This window comes from Acipenser ruthenus, chromosome 21 (genome assembly GCF_902713425.1).
Source record: "Acipenser ruthenus chromosome 21, fAciRut3.2 maternal haplotype, whole genome shotgun sequence".
NCBI lineage: Eukaryota > Metazoa > Chordata > Actinopteri > Acipenseriformes > Acipenseridae > Acipenser > Acipenser ruthenus.
This window is the reverse complement of record NC_081209.1, coordinates 8,024,642-8,049,540: the sequence shown is the minus strand read 5'-3', so window position 1 is coordinate 8,049,540 and position 24,899 is coordinate 8,024,642. Positions and strand designations below refer to the sequence as shown.

Genomic DNA, 24,899 nt, shown 5'->3' with positions numbered 1-24,899 from the left:
CACCAGTCCAATGACCCCGTCTTACATCTAATCAGAATTCACCAGTCCAATGACCCTGCATTACACTTAAATAGAATTTCTATAGGTGTGTTGGCTCATTTGGTAGAAGGCCTGTAACTAAGGGATTTGATTTTAAAGCATTTGCAGCAAACACATTCATTTCATAAAACTTCTATTCGCTATATAGACCCTAAATGTGCAGTTTTGAAAGAAACACATGTTGCAGCAAACCTAGTAGATCAGGTCAGTTTGCTTGCCTTGCGTTCCAGTAAACTGCTTAGAAAAGTACTAGAGATCATGTTTTAAAATGAAAATAGACATTGCGACCTATACAGTGGGTGGATGTGCATGGAGTGGAAACTTTTATTTTGTTAACTACAATCACTTTAAGGGTTTACCTGGTAAAGGCTGATTTTGAAAATGGTGTAAAAAAAATAGCATTAACCTGATGTTTTTGTTATGTTTTGTTTTGTTTTGTTTGTTTGCTTCTTAACTATTGATTAGAATTTATGTTCCAAACTTTCTGTGCTTATGGTCTTCTATGACATCCTAAGTGAGGACCCCCTATAATCTAATAATCGCCTCCTTTTGTTCTATAATGGAGCACGCTATTAGTGCAGGCATTGGCAAGGAAGATTATAAATGTACAGTTGCACCAACGGCAGCGTTCATGTAAATAAACAGTGTATTGCTTTGTCAGGTGTCAGGGTCACTTTGCACAGAAGGTTTCTGTATGTGCTTTGGCCCTCAGTGTGGTACAGAGCCCCTGGAGGTCTTATATTCAGTATCGAGTTGTTCTTGATTGTTATTGAGATGATGTCTTGTTTTATGATCTCGGTCTGTATATGAGGGGCCAGTGTTTATTAAGATCATTTTGTCCATATTTGCAAATGTCCGTATTTGCCTTCCAGTTCGTACAGGCAGCTATTTGCATTTGTTTCACTGTACAAATAATGGATGCAGAGTTTATATGCAAATCCAGGATTATGTGGTCTGAGGTCCCATGTCCTACAGTAAAACAAAAAGGCATTCTGCAATTACAATACCCAGCCTCCCCTGTATGTGCACATCAGAGCGGAGGCTGGGCATGAACAGGTGCCACAGCAAGCAAGCATCTTCACCACTACCCCAAGGAGCCAGGCTCCTCTGCAGGAGTGGTTATAGAGCTTTTAACCCCATCCCACCCACAGGGTTCAAAATCCATCACACAGCACTGCACATTATTACTTAGATCACATCCAGTCATGATATCCATCTGTGTAGCAGATCAACAGGAATAGCCATCAAAAGATTTCTCAGCCATGTTTCAGCTCTCTCTCACTCTCTCTGACTCTCTCACTCTCTCTTACTCTCTCTTACTTTCTCCCTGACTCTCGCTCCTCTCTCTCTCTCTCTCTGACTCTCTCTTACTCTCTCTCGCTCCTCTCTCACTCTCTCTCTTACTCTCTGTCTTACTCTCACTCTATCTTGCTCCTCTCCCTCGCTCCTCTCTCGCTCCTCTCTCACTCTCTCTCTTACTCTCTCTCTCACTCTCTCCCACTCTCCCTCGCTCCTCTCTCGCCCTCTCTCTGTCCCGCTAGGTGACGTCACAGCGGATGCAGGGCGTTTTCTTGCTGGTGTTTGCCAAGTACTACCACCTGCCCTTCCTGAGGGGTGTGCAGACAGAGAGCACTCGCACTGGCCTCGGGGGATACTGGGTGAGTGGGAGTGGCATTGCGCTGGCAGAAGAGCTTTGTGAAAACTGCCCACTGATGAATATTATTTTTATTTACAAATTTAGCAATTTGCATCAGTTTTGTATCAACAATATTTTTTTTCATGTTCCATAGCTAGAAACAAACAACTTAGCACACTTTTTACAGTCAGTCCTTAAATTAACTTTGCAAGTTGTGTGTTTATTATTTTCTAAGTTTAGCCTTTTTATTTTACTTCAAAGACAAAAATGGAGCACGTTGCATTTTGATGCAAAGCCCTGATAGACAGTATCTGGCACACAGTGAATGCCGTGTGAATAGATTTTTACCCCTCCCTTTTTGAAATATTAAATTAGAGTGATTCCAATTTCTATTGCAGTAATGTTGAGATCATTTGTTCTCTAATGCTCATTTCAGTTTGCTTTCCTCCTTAGGGTAATAAAGGAGGGGTCAGCGCCCGGATGGCTATTTTCGGTCACATGGTCTGCTTCCTGAACTGCCACTTGCCTGCGCACATGGAGAACTCGGAGCAGCGCATGGAAGACTTCGAGAGCATCCTGCAACAGCAGCAGTTTGAGGGGCAGTCTGCCAACGGAGTGCTCGATCACGAGTGAGTCATGCCAGCCTAGAAGCAGTGGTATATTGGAGCCAGAACGCACCCAAACACCACTCCGGTACTATTTACGATGGGCAGCACATGACTCACATCTCACACAGCTGTCTGATTCCATCAGTAGTCCTTTTCATGCAATCAATAGATCATTAGGAACTTCTATTACGAACTACCTCTTTAAGAAGGCTAAAAATGCTGATGAAAATGACAGCAACAGTGCATAGACTACGATTGTGGAGACAGACACAAACGAAGCCGCTGACACATGAAGTAAAGCATTGTGGCAAGATGGAGAAAGACACTTTGTGGAAATTAGATAAATGCATTACCTATTATATGCATTAGTAGAAGTTCAGTATGCAAATGAAATAGGAATTCTTATAATAATTCTTGTTTAAGATATTTTAGTGGCGTTCTGGTACTTTCAGATAAGATACATTATAAAGATCTACACCATTAGCTTGCCTGTGCACTGTAGTCACAATAGTAGTTTCAGATTACTCCAATCATTCTGAGTGGTTCTTATGTCAATTGCTCATACACAGTGTTTATTTTTATATAAATGTGTGTTAAGGGGCTTTGACTGTGAGTTCAGGAGTTGCCTTTCAGTTCTAGCTGCTGTCCGTAGACATCTGTAGCATAGGCTAGGTCAACTGAAGTACCTTTATATTAGTGAGCACCAGCACCATCTAGATCCATTCAGATTTATTACAAACATTATCACAAAGAAACGTTTCATTTGAAGCTACCTACTCTCGTGAGAGCCGGGTGATTGTAACACATTTGATGCAGTTTGATGACCCCACTCTGAATTCTTCTTTCTCGTCAGTGTTGTGTTTTGGTTCGGGGATTTGAATTTCCGGATCGAAACGCTTGACATGCACTTTGTGAAGTTATCGATCGACGGCAACAAACTCTCCACCCTGTGGGAGAAGGACCAGGTGAGCGCCTTTAGATTTATTTATTTATTCATTCATTTAACCAGGAGATTTACCAATTGAGACCGAGGCCTTGTTTGCAAGGGGGTCTTGGAAAAAAATTTAAAAAACCATTACAATGTATAAAAACAATGTACGAACAACACAATACAAACATGTGCTGTTCAAACTTAATCAGAAGCGTACAGAGATCAAAGAGCAGAATAAATAAGACATCTATCTATTTGTTAATGTGGCCTTAAGGAGAACCACTGTCAGGTTCTAAGCAATTCCCTAATATGGTCTTTAAAACCAGGGAAGGAAAGATTATCACATTTCATCTTCATCCTAGGATGAGTATGATGTGCAAAAGAGAATTCTCAATTACGTCTTCAAACCCTTGGAACAGCCACATTAACAGAATCCTGAGAGTGTAAACTAGAGCCAATGCTAGACCTTTCTACCAGAGCACTCAAAAAATGAAGTTTCATGACAGACATTTTATTCAATGTCGACGTTGTATTGATTGAACTTTGAAGGCAGAGACAAACACCAGTGTGTAGCATTAATAAGTAATGCATTTACACCTTACACCTTAGAAGGGCAAAACTAATAGAGTAACATGTGCTACAGTAACCATGGACACAGGAGCAAGGAGAAACCGAGAGAGGCCTGGAGGCTAAACTGGAAACATTTCCATTTTATTACATGACCCCACGCTCGTTAAGCCTGCAATCGTTTGCATATTCCACCTGAAATGAGCTGAAAGTGGAACTTTCCCCAGGGAGCCTGAGGAACTGATACATAACTCAGCCATGCTCAACTGAAGGGGTGCTCGACTTGTGGAGGAAAGCAAGGTCACTTTCACTGTTCACTTTAGGGTCTGCTGTGCAGGGAAATGACACAACCTGAGCTGGTTAAAGCAAGGTCACTTTCATTGTTCACTTCAGGGTCCGCTGTGCAGGGAAATGACACAACCTGAGCTGGTTTAGCTCTTATTCAATTCTCTTGCTAAACTACACAGCCATTTTGCAATGAACATGCTTTTGCATACCATTGTTTTAAAGTGTATTACTGTGTATTTTACCAGGATTGTATATATGCTTGACTGTGCTTTATCATTCTACCCCTATCCTTGACTACACTTTGCAGCTATCACCGTGGTAAAATGCTGAAAACTGTATTAGCAAGGCTCACTGTACTGTACTCTGACCTGCTGTAGACTCACCTACAGTATACCTGAATCATCTCCCAGTCTCTCTCTCTGACTGCCCCCAACTCTCCCCCAGCTGAACATGGCAAAGGAGTCCGAGACTGTCCTGGAGGGGTTTCATGAGGGGCCGCTCAAATTCCCCCCGACATACAAATTCGATGTGGGGACCAACACCTACGACACCAGGTACTGAGCCCAGCTCGGAGTGGGGAGGGTCTGCATTAACACACCTGGGCAGCTCTGCTTCTATCTGGCTGTCTAATGTTCAGAAACACCTGTTATTACACTGACGATAGCGTGTAGGTCCACCGCGGGCTGCAGAGTCATCACTAAGGAGACTGTTCCTTGTAAAACATTTCTGCTGTCGATATGGAAGCACCTGCCAGCCGTATTTACCGTTTCTGTCACATCGTTACACATTGGTGTGTTGAAAGCTGAATTGTTGAGTTCTGTGATAAAACTCATCTTTTTTTTAAAGCTATACCAGTTTGCAAATCTATAAATGTATTGGAAACTAAATCCCATTCAATATATGGGTCTCTGTAATAATATATGTATATGTAGCTGATTATTAAAATCGTGAGCTTTCAATTACTAAAAAATAAATCTAAAAAAAGCTGCACTTTATGTTGTCAGAAAAGCTGCCCCAATGTTTCCACTGTTTTGTGGGCTTTAGAAGGCATTGGCCAAAACGTTTCTTTACTTGACTTACACTTTCCATTACACATTCATATTTCCAAAGCATTTACTCCAGTCTTTCAAGACATAAATCCTAGCACTTGGTTAATTAAAGACTGGAGGATATGCTATAACTCTTAGCTTTACTTTATGTACTTCCACTTTGCCAAGCACTCTGCTAGAAAGCAATTTGCAAATATCAAGTTAGCAAGTGAGCACATCACCTGCTGCCTGCTCTGTGCTTTGATTCTCATGCTGTCTGTGTGATTCTCATGTGGTCTGTGTGATTCTCCTATGGTCTGTGTGATTCTCAGATGGTCTGTGTGATTCTCATATGGTCTGTGTGATTCTCATATGGTCTGTGTGCTTCTCATGTGGTCTGTGTGATTCTCACGTGGTCTGTGTGATTCTCATATGGTCTCTGTGATTCTCATGCTGTCTGTGTGATTCTCATGTGGTCTGTGTGATTCTCATATGGTCTGTGTGATTCTCATATGGTCTGTGTGATTCTCATGTGGTCTGTGTGATTCTCATGTGGTCTGTGTGATTCTCATATGGTCTGTGTGCTTCTCATGTGGTCTGTGTGATTCTCATATGGTCTGTGTGATTCTCATGTGGTCTGTGTGCTTCTCATGTGGTCTGTGTGATTCTCATATGGTCTGTGTGATTCTCATATGGTCTGTGTGCTTCTCATATGGTCTGTGTGATTCTCCTATGGTCTGTGTGATTCTCCTATGGTCTGTGTGATTCTCAGATGGTCTGTGTGATTCTCATGTGGTCTGTGTGATTCTCATATGGTCTGTGTGATTCTCCTATGGTCTGTGTGATTCTCCTATGGTCTGTGTGATTCTCAGATGGTCTGTGATTCTCATGTGGTCTGTGTGATTCTCATGTGGTCTGTGTGATTCTCATATGGTCTGTGTGATTCTCATGTGGTCTGTGTGATTCTCATGTGGTCTGTGTGATTCTCATATGGTCTGTGTGATTCTCATGTGGTCTGTGTGATTCTCATGTGGTCTGTGTGATTCTCATATGGTCTGTGTGATTCTCATATGGTCTGTGTGATTCTCATGTGGTCTGTGTGATTCTCATGTGGTCTGTGTGATTCTCATATGGTCTGTGATTGTCATGTGGTCTGTGTGATTGTCATGTGGTCTGTGTGATTCTCATATGGTCTGTGTGATTCTCATGTGGTCTGTGTGATTCTCATGTGGTCTGTGTGATTCTCATATGGTCTGTGTGATTCTCATATGGTCTGTGTGATTCTCCTGTGGTCTGTGTGATTCTCATGTGGTCTGTGTGATTCTCATGTGGTCTGTGTGATTCTCATGTGGTCTGTGTGATTCTCATATAGTCTCTGTGATTCTCATGTTGTCTGTGTGATTCTCATGTGGTCTGTGTGATTCTCATGTGGTCTGTGTGATTCTCATGTGGTCTGTGTGATTCTCATATGGTCTGTGTGATTCTCATGTGGTCTCTGTGCTTCTCATGTGGTCTGTGTGATTCTGATGTGGTCTGTGTGATTCTCATATGGTCTGTGATTCTCATATGGTCTGTGTGATTCGCATGTGGTCTGTGTGATTCGCATGTGGTCTGTGTGCTTCTCATGTGGTCTGTGTGATTCTGATGTGGTCTGTGTGATTCTCATGTGGTCTGTGTGATTCTCATGTGGTCTGTGTGATTCTGATGTGGTCTGTGTGATTCTCATGTGGTCTGTGTGATTCTCATGTGGTCTGTGTGATTCTCATATGGTCTGTGTGCTTCTCATGTGGTCTGTGTGATTCTCATATGGTCTGTGTGATTCTCATGTGGTCTGTGTGCTTCTCATGTGGTCTGTGTGATTCTCATATGGTCTGTGTGATTCTCATATGGTCTGTGTGCTTCTCATGTGGTCTGTGTGATTCTCATGTGGTCTGTGTGATTCTCATATGGTCTGTGTGCTTCTCATGTGGTCTGTGTGATTCTCATGTGGTCTGTGTGATTCTCATATGGTCTGTGTGCTTCTCATGTGGTCTGTGTGATTCTCATGTGGTCTGTGTGATTCTCATATGGTCTGTGTGATTCTCATGTGGTCTGTGTGCTTCTCATGTGGTCTGTGTGATTCTCATATGGTCTGTGTGCTTCTCATGTGGTCTGTGTGATTCGCATGTGGTCTGTGTGCTTCTCATGTGGTCTGTGTGATTCTGATGTGGTCTGTGTGATTCTCATGTGGTCTGTGTGATTCTCATGTGGTCTGTGTGATTCTCATATGGTCTGTGTGATTCTCATGTGGTCTGTGTGATTCTCATGTGGTCTGTGTGATTCTCATGCTGTCTGTGTGATTCTCATGTGGTCTGTGTGATTCTCCTATGGTCTGTGTAATTCTCATGCTGTCTGTGTGATTCTCATGTGGTCTGTGTGATTCTCATGTGGTCTGTGTGATTCTCATGTGGTCTGTGTGATTCTCATGTGGTCTGTGTGATTCTCATATGGTCTGTGTGATTCTCATGTGGTCTGTGTGATTCTCATGTGGTCTGTGTGATTCTCATGCTGTCTGTGTGATTCTCATGTGGTCTGTGTGATTCTCCTATGGTCTGTGTAATTCTCATGCTGTCTGTGTGATTCTCATGTGGTCTGTGTGATTCTCATGTGGTCTGTGTGATTCTCATGTGGTCTGTGTGATTCTCATGTGGTCTGTGTGATTCTCCTATGGTCTGTGTAATTCTCATGCTGTCTGTGTGATTCTCATGTGGTCTGTGTGATTCTCATGCTGTCTGTGTGATTCTCATGTGGTCTGTGTGATTCTCATGTGGTCTGTGTGATTCTCATGTGGTCTGTGTGATTCTCATGTGGTCTGTGTGATTCTCATGTGGTCTGTGTGATTCTCCTATGGTCTGTGTAATTCTCATGCTGTCTGTGTGATTCTCATGTGGTCTGTGTGATTCTCATGCTGTCTGTGTGATTCTCATGTGGTCTGTGTGATTCTCATGTGGTCTGTGTGATTCTCATGTGGTCTGTGTGATTCTCATGTGGTCTGTGTGATTCCTCCTCAGTGCTAAGAAGCGCAAGCCGGCGTGGACGGACAGGATCCTCTGGAAGATTAAACCCTTTGAGTCGGCCGTCCCTTCTCGGACTCCCCCGTTGAAGCGCAGCTCGGTGGCACAGCTGACCAGCGGGGTGACAGTGACACAGCACAGCTACCGCAGCCACATGGAGTACCTGACCAGTGACCACAAGCCTGTCTCTGCCATCTTCACACTCAGGGTAAGACACAGGCAGACTGTACAGTAACTTGATTTGCTATGTAAATGAATGTGTTTTGATAAATTAAACCCTTCTAAACTGTACCACAGTGTCATCTTGTGGTCATACAACAAATTACACTCCACAGCTCAAACTTAGCAAATGTGACAGCTGGGAAAAGCAATCTGTCACAATGTGGAAGCCTGTGCCAAAACTATAGTACTTAGCTAAGATGCACGAGCAACAGGCCATATCACCATGAAATGCCAAAACCTCACGATGTGTGTTTGTGAGGAAGTCTTGGGGTTTATACTGTGTAAATTGAGAACCTTCTTCAAACTGGATTCATCCTTTTCCTCCCCCTTCCCCCCTCACCCTCTCTCCCCCTTTCTGATAACCCCTTTCTCCTGCTTTTGCCCCCTTTCATCTCTCCTTCACTTCTTTTGATACTTGTCTCTCTCCCATTCCCTCCCTCTCCCCTTCTCTATTCCATTTGTATTTGCTACCTGTATTTGTCCCTGTCTGTTCTCTCCCTGTCACACCCGTTGTCTGTTTCCCCTGGTGTCTGTATCATTCCACCTCTCCCTTCCTCGCTCCCTCTCCTTTTTTGCTACTCCTCCCCCTCCCTCTCCTTCGTACCTTTATCTTTCTATTCTCCCCTCCTCTTCCCCTCTCTGTCCTCTACATTACCCTTTCTCCTTTTTCTCCTCTCCTGATTTCCAATTCTCCCATCTCCCATCTCATCCCCTGACCTCCCCTATCACCTCTCTGACTTCCCCCTTATCGCCTCTTTTCTCTCACACTTCTCTCTTCCCTTATCCTCTCTCTCTTTTCTCTCTCTCTTATCCCTGTTTCACTTCTCTCACCTCTTTCTTCCCCTCTCTCCCCCCTCAGTTCCCCTACAAAGTGGACCTCCCCCTGGTCCAGTTCTTTGTGGAGGATGAGTGGACCAAGGTGTCGGACGCCATTGTGAAGTTCAGGATGGCGGCCAGCTTCCCTCGCAGTTCCTGGGATTGGATCGGCCTCTACAAGGTACCCAGCTCTGTTCTGTTTCATTTCTTAAGACTGAGAAACACATCTGCATTATGCAGCCCTTTGGTGGTTGCTTAGCAATGCCCTGGATTTTTCACTTTCCCTGATTGAGGTGTGTTGAAAACTCATATAGGGTTTATATTGCACTTTAAATGACATGTAATATGAAAATAAATGGGAAATATAAAGCAGGTGTAATTGTAGAAATGTTTATTTATTTTACTTACTAAATTAAGACTATTCTGGTAACATGGCCCAGGCACACCAGTCCCAATCAGCGTTGGGGAAAACTCTATTGAACGGATCTTATCAGTTTTAAAAGCCTTAAAAAGAAGACATTGATAGCAAATGTGTGTTATACGTACTATAGAAATTCTGATTGCGTGTGAAGGATATGACCCATCACAAGATCCACTCGATACAAGAAGAAACAGAAACATTATTATTTATTAGAGAATTTCAATAAATCTTGTGGGTCCAATATGAATGTATATTGTAAAGAGGAATTGGATTATTAATGGAATTTTTTCAAAGCTATTTGTAAAGTGGTCACATGAAAGAAACACAGTCGACATTCAAAATGCATCCGTCTCAGGAAAAGCAGAGATCATACTGGAAAGTGTGTGTTAAAATATAGATTTTAAATACACTCAAGAAGAATCATAGTCGAAAGAAACTGAACATTTTCAAATAATTCACATATTTTCAATGTCAGCTGCATAGCAGGATTTTGACCAGAACCAATACTAGGACTACAAACCCTAAGCTGAATTATCATTGGCGTGTTGGTCTGCCTCACATCCCCCTTCATCTTTCCACAGGTGGGGTTCAGACACCACAAGGACTATGTGGGGTACGTGTGGGCCAAGCAGGAGGATTCCGACAGTATGAAGCAGCAGTGCCAGGTAGAGCAGAGACTGCACAGGCACTGGGTCCTGTCTGCATTGACATACACATACACGCTCCAGTGTAATTCAGCTCTACTGACAACCTGTACACTGGAACTATAGAGCTCTACACAGCTGTAAATGCAAAAGTGGAGCTATCAGTAACATGGAAAAGTAAATCACCATAACCTACTGGGTGCACATGTTTAAAAAAAGCCTAAAGACCCCCGGCTGGGGATAATGAAATAAGAAAAGCCTGGAAAGTTCATCAGTGGAACGAGACTTTATTGCTTTGCTGCCCACAGCCTGAATGGAAATTGATGCTTCTCTGACTAACTCAGGAAGACACGTTCTACACCAGCACATGTAGAATGGCTTCGAAAGATAATGGGAAAGGAATGTTAAGGTTACCTGCGTTCTGTTTGTCGTTTCTTCACTAATTTGCTCCCTCGTTCCCTGCAGGTGGCATTTGGCGAGGAAACTCTTCCCAAGGGGTCGGGCGAGTACATCTTGGGTTACTATAGCAATAACATGAGCACCATCGTGGGCGTGACGGAGCCCTTCCAGGTCAGGAGGTCGTGTTTTCTGTTCAGGAGGCTATTCCTCTGATAAAGTCACGCTGCCAAATAACCCATATAGTGTTTCATGCTGTTATAATTGTAGTTTCAATTTGAGCAGTTTAAAACATGTGCTATACAATTGATAAGAATGAAACACAACGCTAAAAGCCTTACACAACAAACTTAAACAACAGAACTAAATGCTTTTTCTCCTTTTTTCTGCTGTTGGTATTAACTGTAGGATTGCATTAAACCAGCTGAAATACATTATATTCCTTTTAGGCGAGCTGCAATGGTGCCATCTGCTGTTGGGTGACAGGCTTCACAGCCTCTGCTCTTAATCAATGTTGCAAGCATCTGACCTTATATGAATATTATCTGCTGTGCAGCATGCTAGACTGGAAAAAATGATGATTTTAAAAAACACAATATTACTTAATATTATTACTTAATGATACATGCTTACCGTATAGTGATCATGTAGTCAAATCATCTGGACTACTGTCTCCAATATGCCCAGTATACAAGGGCTCTTACAAACGGTGTATTTTACCACAGGTTTAGCTGTCTGAATGCTATGTTCCTCCCGCAGATCATCCTGCCCAGCTCCCTTCCCAGCTCCAGCCCCTCTGACAGCTCTGACTACAGCTCGGAGGACGACAGCACCCTGGTCCTGCTCCGGCCCAAGTCCCGCAGCCCCAGCCCGGGCAAGGCCAAGCAGAGGGGCCGACGAAGCCGGAGCCGAAGCCCGGTGCTTCCCAAACTGCAGGCCCTCAACCTGCGGCCAAGCTCCAGGGAGAAAGGCAAAGACCGCAGCCCCTCCCCCCGCGTTGGACACCGAGCCAAGAGAGAACGGCTCATGTGTGAACCGGACGAGTCCCCGAGCAGCTCCGCCCCACACCCACACACCTGCGCCAGCCCCGGCACACCAGGGATAGAGGTCAGTGCCCCCGAAGCTCTGGGGGACAAGGGCACCGTCGGGGAAAAGAAACCCCAAGAAAATGCTCTCTCTGGGGGGAAGGCTTCAAGCGAGCCCAAGGCTGCAGGGTTGTGACATGCTCACGAGCATGTAGGAGAGAAAATAGACGGTTACCGGGCCCAGACGAGGCCAAAGAATGATTTTCAAATGGCGGCTAACTGGAACGGACAGACTTTTCCGATTTATTTATTTCTCCCTGTGAAGATTTCCTGACGTCCATCATTTCTGATCTTGAATCGTTGAGAGTGAAAGTATTTCTGTCTGCCTCACGCTCTATCTCACCCTGCCTCTCTCTCCCTCTCTCTGCCCTACCCTTACCCCTGTTCCTCTGCTACTCTCCTTTTCTCTGTAATGCTAATGTCCTGCTTTCTGCCAGTATCACACTGTTTTGTCACACAGTTTTTAAGGCGCCTTCACACTTTTGTCTCCTGTTATAGCAGGTCTCCCTTTACAGAAAATATATAAAACAGCAAAACCTTACCAGAAAAAAAGATAACAAGCACACACCCTGTCTGGTACAGCTATGGTACACCCCACACCAGTGGAATACCATTGTGTATTCATGCTGTTGTGATCGTTGATCAAATGTTATTGGCAGAGGTTCCATTCTACTTATGGCTCATATCGTTGTAGCTGTCTTTGTTCATCCATTAGTCCTTAGTCATTGAAGATCATATTGGTAAAGATCCTGCAAATAGGGAGACCTAGCAAGCTAATGTATCTTTAATCTCCCCACTACACCCATCCTCCTCCCTCTCCCCCTCCCCTTCTCTACTTCTTTCTCTCGCTCTCTCTCAGTAGGTAATTGTAACCTGGGTAATAATGTGAGTAAACCCATGTGCACCTTGCCCAGGACTAGGGTTGCCAGTATTTTTCCATAGTTCACATCAGCATTACAATTATGCAGGAATTAATTCAGTAATTCTGTAAGATCAGAATCTGATATATAATAGAATGTTCAGAAGTACAGATTCCTCAGAGGAAACTTGAATCACTTCCCAGGTGTGCAGCTATTGTTTGGTGCTGGCTGAACAAAAGCAGCACGGAACTGATTCTACATTGCAGTAGCTCCATACCTGTGAAATGCATTTAAAAAATGGCATGCATTGTTTTTCATAAGAAAATTGCGTAATTTGAAAAAAGTTTATTAAAAAGGGACGACTCTTGCAGTACAGTTGGCAATCCTAAACCTGGTGTAGAGATGCTGCCGTACCGTCACTTCATCCAGTTGATATCACTGTGGAGCGCTGGACTCATCTCTCTCCCCTTTCCCAATACTCACTATATCTAAATCTCTCATCGAGGTCCAGACTGTTGAACTCAGTAGTGAACATTCGTATCGTGTGAATGTGGGCAGAGCGTGGCTCGGGCCCCGACTCCCCACAGCCAGTGAGACAGCGAGTGCGGTGCTGCCAGGGACTCCTCCCCGAGACGTCATGCTGTGCTCCTTTCTGTTTTTCCATCTGTGATTACTGATTAAATTGAATAAATCTCTGTATAAAGTGCGAAGAAGTTGGATCAAGTTACTGTACAGGAAACAAGATCTCGCCTGCTAGATATCCTGTTTCAATATGCTAGAATGAATAACTTGTGCCCAAACAAAGCGTTCATTTAATAGTCTAACTGGTGGTACAGTATGTAGTATAAACTGTGCTTGGCCTGTATGGGAATTCCTAAACACCATGGTGGCCCCACCTTTGTAAAAGGCGGAGATCCACAAGCTAAACAACTTCGCGACCAGGATTCTTAAGTTGTGCTAAGCAATGTCTGTATCAATGTCTGTACCGGGTCTGAAGCTATAGATCTTAAAAGTGAAGTGTGATACACTTACACATACCTCCCCTGAGGGATAATAACCTAATCAGAACGACCGCTTTCATATCCTGTGAAGTGGGATGATGTGGTGCCTCAGGTGTAGAGTATTGTAACGCAGGTGTGTGTGGGAGTGCCTCTATAAATTAGGAATCTCGCTTACATCATGCTGCTAGCTACAAGGTATGTACCAATGCTTTAAAACCAAGACCTCTTACTTGCTTTATTAACATTATTATTGGTTCTCCTTTATTGTGCTGAGTTCTTCACTTTTGTGAATTGAGGAATTGGATTTTAAAACCTTGGGTAGTCAGTGTAACCTGAATATGGAAGCACAATGCAGGCTCCAAACCACAAAGAGAACAAACCCTTCTGCTAATGTGGGCAAAGCCTGACGAAGCATTTGAAACATCTGCCCACAATAACACAGAAGAGCAAGTAAAGCATCCTTTCTTTAGCTCCCAACATACACACACACGCACGCACGCACACACTCTGCTAATCATAAACCAAACCTGTAGCTCAGAACTGTACATATACAGAAAAACACAGAGCAGCATAGACACCTGGACAGCACCATGCCATTCTGTGTGACTTTGATAGAGACACAAGATGCAGACACAAGGATCTTACAAACACTTACTTTATTAGACTTCACTCTAGACAGGTAAACAACCCACTCCCTTTGTATTCAATGAGCTATATACAAAATCCACAGGTGCCTATAAATTAATCTGTACACTTCCCTGCTCATGTCATGCAGTGAGCTCATCAATAACCAATCAGACTTATAATACCGTTGTCACAAAAAAAGAAACCACAATTACAAAAGCAAAATGCAACATAATATCATATAATTCTATCATAAACATGATTTTAAAATTAAGAAAACTTTATACATTTGATTGCTATTTTACCAAGATAAATACATGTCATTTGCTTGCATTGTAAACTGAATACACATCAGCTTGCAACAGCCTTGCTTACAATACACAGGGATTGCTTGGTTTTTTAGAGCATTTTACAGCACTCAAACAGCTCTCCTCGGTTATGCTGGGTTTATCCCTAGAGTGCTAGGGGTATGTTGATGCACTGCAGCTTGATTCCCTGGTACTGTAAAACGCTCTAAAAACTCCAGCTATGGCTTATCAGGGTATAAGAAACCTAGAATGCACAGCATTGTTACCTTCCAAAGGTCTGCTAGCAATACCCTTGCAAGACTGTACACAAGGACGGACGTGAACAAAATATACACTCTGTACAATAAATAAGCTTCTGCTCCAGGCCATTATGGCAGACCCAACGTTTCTGTGGTGATGGATCAGTCAGAAGTTTGATCATCAAAATGTCTCAGGCTTGCCAGTTGCCTGATATGAATAATGTAACAAACATTTTCATGAACGGCACACTGAAATTAGCAATGGTTGTAGCTTTGTAATACTTATAGTTAGGATTCCGAAAAGCGTTTTTGCTTCAGTACAGGATGTGCGCCTTATTTTCTGAAAGCAAATGCAACCCGTTAACTCGAAATTACTTAAATGGACATTCACAGTTGTATTCCTGTTTTGCATTTAGAAAAAGGGATGTAACTGAAGCAAAAAACTGGCTTTCCAATGTGTACCCCCCTCCAGTAGGGGGCGCCAAACCTGAACACACTGAAGAGTTAGAAACGCATTTAGCGCCTCTATTTAATGTCTGCTCCCTTTCGAGATATTCCAGTCTGTGGTGGTGTCATTGCGGGGCTGTTCAGTGAGTAATTCCGGTTTCAGTCTGGAGTCAACCATCTTCAGACACCTGTCGTACAGCGGAACTGGCCTGGGTGTGCTGGTGGCCTGTCTCTTCACTTTGAGGGCTCCCTCGACCCCATCCCTCCCCTCAGCACTCCGCCGAGTCTTCAGGACTCTACGGAGGTGCCTCGCCCTGGAAAGGACAGCAGTCTGCTGCGTGGTGCACCTGGCCAGCAAAACAGAGACAGTGGGTATGAATATTATGGCTTAAATACTTACTATTCATGACAAAATACATGACGTACAAACACCCACTCATAATGTTACAGACTTTTAATGAGGGGCTTGTCACAACACAAGTATTCAAAACCTAAAAAAGAAAATGGATTTTCAAACTAGCTGGAACACCTTCAGATCACATGGTGTCTTTCACATACACAGACCCTTACCGGCCCTCCTGGTCACACTCCTCTCTCTCTCGCAGGTCAAAACAGGACAAGGAGACGAAGCTGTAGAGCAGAGACTCCACTGTGTTGGGCTCCCTCATCCTGTGCAGTCGCTGTGCCAACCTGGGGCCAAAAACATTCATCAGATCATTCACAACTTCCAAAAACTACAAGTATATACCAAGGAACTTGAGTGAAGAATACTGATACCTTCATTAGGTAATGCCTTCCCTAGCTTTGTTAGTTAACAGAGAAATCACCATATCTTCCATTTGTGAAAAAGGGGAGTTAAAAATTGGTAATAAGCTTCAGTGATATTCACAGTCTTATGAATCAGATACTGTATTCTTACATGTCTCTAAAAACCAGCATTTAAAAGAACATTCACTGATGAAAAGTATGTAGTTGTTCAGATTTACTTCAAATACAAGCATGTTACTAGCTGTCTGAAAACACACCTCTCGGCATTTCTGTGCTGTCTGCCTCCCCCAAAGCTCAGATGATATATTTCTGCTTTTCAACGTGTGAGTTGTTCAGAGGGAGCCAAACTCAACTGTTAATTGTCAAGGTAAATGCTCTGCATAAACCTCAGCTGAAGGGCCGGGTTTCTGAATTATCCGAAAACTGAAAATACATTCAGTAAGTTCAAATCAGAAATTGATATTTTTTGTTTGCATTACTGTTTAGCAGGAAGAGCTAACCTGGGAATGTATTTAGTGGTCTGAAATCTGTTTCTCTCTGAGACACCTTTTTTGAACTGGAAATAACAGACTGGGGTCTAGCCATTGGCTGACAGACAGAAAGACAGACACATGGCTTTAGAACCAGCAATGGGAACACAATGGACTTGGCACATGGCAGCACACTGGTAATGAAATGGTGCCATGGCATTGGATTATTGGTGCATAGCATTATGTCATACCATTGGTATGTCAAAATACATAAGAAAATGGTACCATTTTGCCCGTGGCTCATACCATTATAGCTGCCCTTGTGAAGCAGTACATTCCCACAGTAGTGCCAGCTTTGCTATTGTTTAAATAGGCACAGCCCTGTAATGTACATTGAACAGAAGAGTCTTCATGACAAACCATTGGTTATCTCATGACAGTCTCAAAAGTTAATGAGGGGTCAAAACCTGACAAGGTTCTCTTGACAGTTGTTATAAGCTTGTGTTCCAGTGATGTTCGGTGCTGGCTGCCCCCTCCCCCCTCCCCCCATCCCCCCATCCCCCCATCCCCCCATCCCCCCATCCCCCATCCCCTCTCTCCTGTCAGAGCTTGTCAGTAGAGTTACCTGCGTGTGCAGTTGCAGTGGTACAGTGTCTTGGCCTCTGTGTTCTGCAGCTGGAATCTCTCCTCATGGGGGCTGATTTTGTGTTTGCACTGATCCAAGCGCTTGTAACAGTTACAGCTCTGGGATTTATCTGTGTCAACAAACAGAGGAAAGCATGTCAGTTGTAGAGAACGTGCACATTTCACATTAAGCAAGGCTAACAATTAGATCTGAAATACGTTTACAGCACATCTTAGATTTGTGTTTGTTGAAGTGTTACAGAACTCCCTGCAGTGTCAACAAGAAACATGACTGCCCCCGAGTGGCGCACCCGGTAAAGGCACTCCGCGTGTGCAGGATGTGCCCTATAGCTTGGCGATCGGCGGTTTGAATCCAAGCTATGCCACTGCCGACCGTGGACGGGAGTCCTCAGGGGGCTGCGTACAATTGGCCAAGCAGTCAAACACCAAAGCAATGGATTAAAGCACTTCCACGTGCCTTTGCGAGTGATGTAACTTAGCAGTTACGTTTGAAAAGCACTGAGCAGTTGCCTCTACTTTCAAGTTCACTGTTAAAACATTCCAGTGTTTGGTGCCCTGTTGGCAAACTCCTCTGGCACATTTTTTCTTGACATATAAGACTGTCATCTAAAGATTATTACTGTCGACTGATCTGAGGCTGGTATTTGAGTCTTGTTTAGTTAAATACCTAGAGAGGTATTCAGGTGTACAATCATGGAAATTTGTAGCCAGCAATGTACAGCAGACAAAGTTTCAACATGTAGTCTTATCTGTAACACTTGCAAAGCCCATTGGAATAAAACTTAATGCGCTGCTAGTAAGAGATCCCAGGCAGATGCCCTGAGGAGCTCCCCTATATATTGTTTGTAGAGTGCATTAATCGGGTGTCAGTATTGCCAATGCAACTTTATTTTTTATTATATATTTTTTTTAACAGTTAGCATTGAAGATTTAACAACCTCAGGGCAGCTGACATTGTGTAGCTTGCCAAACAAGGTGCTGTTCTGGCGCTAGAATACAAACCCACAATGCCACCCTACCCCAGTCTGATGACCACCATACTCACAGTGTCCCTCGGGTGCCTTCCTCACAGGGGGCGGTCTGTTGAGCCTCGTCCCGTCGGATTCAAGGTTATCTTCACCAGAAAACAAGGGGTTAACCACGGGCAGGGCATTCTCTGACCTGTGACCCGACAGCCAATCACCTCTTTCTGGGGTGTCTCCCCTTGCACTTCCTGGCAACTCGGGACCTTTCGGTGTGGTGGTTTCCCCCCCTCTGTTCACTACCGTTGTGGACTCTTCCAAAACTGTATTTTTCTCTCCTCTGTTGCCTGGCAATGTGGTACTTTCCAAAAGTGGATTTGTACCCCCACTGTTCCCTGTCACGTTGGACTCTCCCACCACCCCTGTGTGACCTTGGTTTTGCCCCCTCTTGCCCTGCTGCTTGCGCTTGTGGCCTGGGGCTGTCGTGCGGGGTGGTTTGGGGGCTTGCTTCCCCCCACTAGGTGGCTCTATGGTGCTGCTTGTCTTGGGGGAAGCCCGTTGGCTGACCCTGGTGCCCGATTTTGATTTGGGTTTGGGTCTCCAGCCCATGTCCGTCTCCTCCTCTGCAGGGTGAGTGGCATTGTACGATGTGGGAGGACGGAGGACGGCGAAAGGTGCTTTCTGTTTTTTCTTACACCTGCCAGAATAGAAAAGCAAGGTTGTGGTTTTGTCTGAATTCAGCCAAATGCATCATTAGGTTCTGAAACCAGTATAATTCCGTATCCTAATGAACAATGCTTTATCCTTTATACAGGTTTGCAACATTTCTTACCTGTGTTTTGTACCATTCTATATTGCCATTTCTGCTTTTAGAAGGTTGACAAAAGGCATTAGTTAACAAGACTAATAAATTATAATCTAAGCAGAAAGAATGAGACAAAACACACACCCAGTAATAGGTTACAAAGTGTCCCTTTAACATAGTTTGTGCCTGTCTTCACAGAACTTCACAGAAGTATGATCTTGGGAAAACCCACATGACTACCTGAAATTACTCCCATTACAACACCAGTGTATTACACTGACGAAGCCCAGGAGAAGCATTAGCAGACCACCATTGGATAATATAACACAGTCTTCCGGATATGGTAGCACACTAGTTATATGGTACCATCATATGGATTACCATTGCTACTGGCATATGGATGACAGCTGTCAAAGTACTGTGGTACCATTCTACCAACAGCAGCCTCACCCCATTGCAAAGTCCTTGTGCTGCTATAGTAGTTTCATTGAATTGCCACAGTTGGGGTGAGGTGGATAAAGAAATAATGAGGTGCGATGCAGGCTCAGAAACTCCCTTCTCAAATTACTGACGCGGAAAGCGATTTCCCACGACAGGAATGCCATGTGTGTCAGGTGTAACGGTTGTCAGTGGAAACTTGAAAGATCCATGGGATGCATGATCCCGTAGGGAACCAAACCCACTGGAAACACCTCAAACAAGCCAAAGCAAGTGCTGACACGCAGTGCGTTCTCTCACTGAATTCCTGAGGATAGGATTCCTATTCAATGGAACAGTTTTACTCCTGCTCCAGCGCAGTACAGTACAATGGAAAGCGCTACTCTTTATATTTGTAAATATATTGTGCAATGCCTTTGACACAGTGGGCCCCATTTTCACAGAAGAATAATTTGCCAATGGCAATTTGTTTAGGCAGAACAGCTGTTTTTAAACCTAGTGTCCTAGCTAAGTTTCACTGCACTCTAAGGCTAAATGTCAGAAGAAATATCAAACTTTTTTTTTTTTTTTTAACATGTACACAATATTTTAAATGCTAAAAGACCAATGTTATTGTTCAGCATAGATTTACAGCCTTAATACAACCCAACGTAGGTCAAAGGATACTGGCTTGACAGAGGGCCCACAGTACAATTTAAAACAGCACGGATTTTCAGTTCAACCGTGCTTGGAGAGTGAATTCCTTTTCTCTCTCTCAGCAAACTTCCCTGAAGGAGTTCCAGACAGAACAGGTTTGATCTGTTTTCCAGTCCTACTGTAAAAGACTTCTCCTTCCACTATAGAGGGAGGCCATGTGCTTTTTAATAACAGCCTGGACTTGCTCTCCATATCCTAGTACCCTGGCCTGCTGGGTGGGGTTCTTTTTATTGTTAAATACATTAAAATGGCACTCACCCGCCCCACCAGTACATCCGGGTGCACTGTACTTTGGGTTGGAAGACGAAGCAAGACACCTTAATGACGTTGAAGAAGCCATACCCAACCAGATTAGCGACGGTATCGTTCACACCAATCAGGCACTGTCTGAACCTTTGGTCACACTCGCAGTGGGACAGAGTGTACAGGTGATGGTTGAAGATCCCGTATTTTATTTTGAATACTGATATCGTCTCTTTACAATGGTCGTGCTCTCTGCAACACAGGTCTGCCTGGTCAAAGACCCCTATAGAAAAAAAAATCAATAGGTGTTGCATGTGTTCTGTTTAAGGACATTGCATTGTGTAATTATCTGAAAGGGGCACTGGGTTGAACAGCGACTGTATATTTAGGGGAACTGAAAGAAAAGGCGGCCAGAAAGGAATGCTATTAAAAGATGAAAACTGGTTCAAGTAATCTGTTTATATTAACCACTCCTGCACAATACAGAATAAATGTTAAAACAAACAAAAATAGCACGTACCTAATTCAGTGAAGTGTTGCGCCGCAGTTCCTCTTCCACACCAAAGAGTCCCGGGTACGATCCACGCTCGCTTTTTCCTCCGCGCTGTGCCTCCACTCCTGGGATTCACATCCCCGGAACTCTCCTCAGGGGGCGTGTGTACCGATTCTCCAGCCGCCGCAGCCCTCCTCTCTCGCCGGGCAGGTTCGGCGCCATCCTGTGGCAAAGCACTGCTGACACACGGGCTGGTGGATTCAACCAGAGAACGGGCGTCCTGCAGAATGTCCGGTCTGTTTGTGAAAGTGGAGTTCGTCTGGAGCCCCTCTTGGCAGTAAGAAAGGAAAGTCTTCGTGAGGACTGGGTCATCGGTGCTGACGCACTCCTGGAGCCGGTGAGACTTGTCCCAGGTGCTCTGGTATAGTACAAGCGCCCCAGAGTGGCCGCCGACCGGTCGGCTCAGGAAGTTGAGGTAGCTGAGACCGGTTTTGGAGGACGCTGTCCGTGTCAGGTGGCAGAAAGTCAATTTACTCCTTGCAGCCTCAAAGTAGACGGCATTCTGTCTTTCCGCTGCTGCGCTTGTGAACACCGCGATTACAACCAACAGCAGTTTTCTTATTGGCATTTCAATGAGAAAAGTCGTTTTTTTGGTAATAACACTAGTCTTAGCAGCAGGAAGTATTAAGCTATTTAGTTAAACGTGTCTTATTCTTTTAAAAACTGGATAACTAAAACAATGCTACAGCATAACCTTTAAAACCTTTAAAATATTAGCAATAGTAATCTGCAATACACTTTATGCATACTTAGCATTGCAAATATGCATGCAATTAAATACTTTTCAGACCACTTTTTAAAGTTGATGTGCCTTGTTTTACAGTAAAGGTTAATAAATATATAATTATTATTTGTGGAAAAAGTCTTACCTTTATTACAAACCAAATACGTGTATTCTATTAAATAAAACTTTGTTTTGCACAAGTCGACTGTATGTGAATTAAGTTGGCTGTAAAGCGCAATTCTAAGCCCCCGTTCGGCTAGTTTTAGAGCATGTTAAAACAGATTGAATACATCAATCTTGGAAATGCACAGACAATCGCAGAAGTCGTGCAAATTAGAAAGGCAGTTGAGAGTGGATGTTAAGATGCTGAGCGATTAAAGTAATAGAATCCAGAGCAGGAAGAGTTTTTGTCGTGAAGCAAAGTTCACAACCAGTGAAAGGCACAGAAAGTGTCATTGACAAATACCGTACACTTCCCGGCTCTGTTTTAAAGGCACGACGTGGGAGTGTCATCCCGAGCATGGGGTGATGTGTGTTACCTACAACCTGAGAAGAGGCGAGCTGCTCGGATTGGACGAGGGGGGAGACGCTGACACACCTTCCAACGGTGCCTAAAGTCAGTTTCGGTTTCAACAGTGACTTGACTCCCGGAGGCGACTGGGAGGGACCGTGCACCGCAGGCGGGACGACTCAAAAGACACACTTAATAACCCCAATAACGGTTAATTAAAGGGTTAAGGAAAGCATTTGAATGGCACAGTGTTCTGGGTATTTTCTGTCCTGCTCATCCCCCAGGGAACTGAGGGCTCACAGGTAACCGGAGCAGTCCAGGAGGCAGCTGGCTGTCTTGAAAAAAATTCATTCCTCCAGGACAGTGGTTCCTAGCCTGGGGACCAGGGCCAGATTAAAGGAGGTGAGGGCCCTATGGTAACCCGTATTTTGGGGGCCCTCATATTGGTTAATCCGGCCCTGCTTTGTGGATCTATACCAAGTCATATTTTGGGGGTCACCTACATACTCACTCTAAAGGGAGAGAAACAAACACTATGGACTTAACCCATTCTTGCCAGCTACAGACATCTTACACATTTTAATTTCCTTCAGCCTCGCACATTCTACACGTTTACCTACCTGCCGTTTTTTAAACAATTCCAAACCCCTAATTAAAAAGGAACGTTTCTAAAATGTAAAGAGGCATACAGTGCACGCTTGAAACAGGACAGGTTTTTAAATTGGCTGTAAAACTGAAAAAAATGAATATGTAAATTGAGCCTGATTCATACATTTTATCCTGCAGGCTGATGCCTCTGACGTAGCAGGCCTAGGGACGGATCTCTCCCAGGAGGTACAGGGTGTGAACTGATCGTCTGCTCAATTAGACCTTTTTAATTGTGTTCAGCTCTTAAACAGTTGCAGAGTTCAAGTTACTTATAAAATATTATAGCTAACTTGAAATCTGCAACTGTTTAAGAGCTGAAAACAATTAAAAAGGTATAATTAAGCAAAGGATCAGTTCAATGAAGGGTCTAGTTAAGTAATTGAGAGCTCAGTTGGAATGAAAACCAGCAGACACAGGGGGTCCTCAGGACCAGGATTGGGAACCACTGCTCCAGGAGGTAAGTCATCACAGAGAAAGAAGCATAGTACCCTCTGCTGGCAGTTAAGAGCACTGCAGGCAAGTCAGCTCAGTGGCCTTCAATTAATCTTAATTAGAGAAGCTTCACTCCTAACTCGGATCTGGGCAGCTCTGTTGGTCAAGGCATTAAAAAACGGTATCACTGCTATTTCATCGTGTAACACTCTTTTTCCATATCCATTTCATGCTGTAGCTGACTTAAATGGCTGCTAATTATACAATGTACCTCATACAGTTTTTCTGTTTGGCCTTATTGCCAAAACAAATGCAGTCTTATTTTGAAAAAAGAGAGCGTGCAGATATACTCTAAAAAGTTTTAGATGGGTCCTTCTATTCTTTGAAAGAACATTTGGAAGATTTCACTTTTATTTTTTTACAGTCTGTGAGGCCAAATCAACAGCGTGCTTTACTTGATGAGTACTGATCTACAGCTACCAGTTTGGGACAATATTTATGTTATTATGCATTTGTAGGATGTCCAGTAATGGTTCCCAGGTGTTGTTAAAATAATCCCTTTACCTGTTCTATGTGGTTCTGTAAGAGCCAGGGTGAAGCCAGTGTAATGTGTTCCGTGTCTTTTGGCCACACAGGCTTATGGAAGCTATCAGAGCCACAATCAAAGAATTCCATACAGGTTCCTATTCTGCAGGCTGTTTGGTAATGAGAACTGATCCACAATCCGAACCATGGAGCTATCATACTAAAATGCAATGAAAGTTCAAATTCATAGTTCGATGATAAGACTTTTGGAGCTGTGTATTATTTATTCAAAGGGTCATTACTGATTTTTGAAGAAATATAAGTGTCAAAAACATGAAACAAAGACAAGATTGTAAAAAAGATTATGTTACAGGTTAAGATCAGAATAAATGATGTATCTGAACAAGGGGCAAACTGATTCCAACAAGCAAAATAATCTAGCTGTGACCATGGAGGATCTGAAACAGCATTATATAAAATGTACCATAAACTGGACCCCGCTTTCACACAAGGGTAATGGAAGCCCCATTATACTGTGGTATACTATGTTACAGCCCCTGCTCTTTGTATAAGGATGGGGTGATCATTGTGGACTGGTGGTCCTTCAGAAAGTTCCATTACAGGCTAATCCCATCAGTGCAGTCCTGGCAGCTCACGTCAAGTCAATACAGTGTTTCTATTGGTTTGTCCATCCTCTGTACCTCATCCCTTTACCTCATATAATGACACATTCCTATTTGAGATTTTAACCAGCCCTCACTTTTAAAATCAATTTTTTTTGTCAACTCGCACAGACATGTGTTTCTGTAAAACAAGCACTGACAACTTCCAGCATTCCTCACATTTCCTGTCGTTTGTGAATACCTCCACGCTCATGTTACAAGCAATGTTTTATATAGGCGAAGGAACAGAAGGGACTGTGTGCCGGCACCCGTATTTCCATGGTAATGGTACAGCCCAGTTAAAACGGTTCACAGCCTGCTGTTGATTTATGCATATTCCTCCAGCGTTTGAAATCCAGAATTTGAAAGTAGTGTAGTGGAATTTTTTTCTGTTATATTAAGAGACACCCTGCAGTGCATAAAATATGAATCACAAAAACTAAACATGTAATCAAGAACTACTACTAAACATACAGAGGTATTTTTTACATTTAGAATGGTGCAGTGTGTTCTATGTACAAGATGATACTTTTCATTTTGATGGTTTGAAGTTTATACACTAAGGTTCATGGGGAAGGACTGCCCCCTACACACATTACGTCAT

The 24,899-nt window shown here is 43.5% G+C and overlaps 2 protein-coding genes across 2 annotated transcripts in view; one reads left to right on the top strand and one right to left on the bottom strand.

Moving 5' to 3' along the window:
* The window catches only part of LOC131699065 (inositol polyphosphate 5-phosphatase K-like), a 31,158-nt gene extending 17,827 nt beyond the window's left edge, over positions 1–13,331 (top strand). Inside the window, exons 5-13 of the mRNA XM_058994719.1 lie at positions 1,581–1,697; positions 2,129–2,304; positions 3,137–3,248; positions 4,514–4,623; positions 8,148–8,358; positions 9,232–9,369; positions 10,191–10,274; positions 10,719–10,823; positions 11,409–13,331. Coding sequence (XP_058850702.1) covers positions 1,581–1,697; positions 2,129–2,304; positions 3,137–3,248; positions 4,514–4,623; positions 8,148–8,358; positions 9,232–9,369; positions 10,191–10,274; positions 10,719–10,823; positions 11,409–11,870 — 1,515 coding nt within the window. The 3' untranslated portion in view covers positions 11,871–13,331. The remainder of the gene's footprint in view (positions 1–1,580; positions 1,698–2,128; positions 2,305–3,136; positions 3,249–4,513; positions 4,624–8,147; positions 8,359–9,231; positions 9,370–10,190; positions 10,275–10,718; positions 10,824–11,408) is intronic.
* Positions 13,332–14,233: 902 nt separating this feature from the next.
* On the bottom strand, positions 14,234–22,025 carry LOC131699064 (group 3 secretory phospholipase A2-like). Its single transcript, XM_058994718.1, has 6 exons — positions 20,761–22,025; positions 20,256–20,523; positions 18,142–18,755; positions 17,077–17,206; positions 15,784–15,903; positions 14,234–15,560 (listed from the first exon to the last, which is right to left on the bottom strand). Exons 1-6 carry the CDS (start codon positions 21,359–21,361, stop codon positions 15,296–15,298), a joined length of 1,998 nt encoding a protein of 665 aa, XP_058850701.1. The 5' UTR covers positions 21,362–22,025; the 3' UTR covers positions 14,234–15,295.
* Between the last annotated feature and the right edge of the window lie 2,874 nt (positions 22,026–24,899).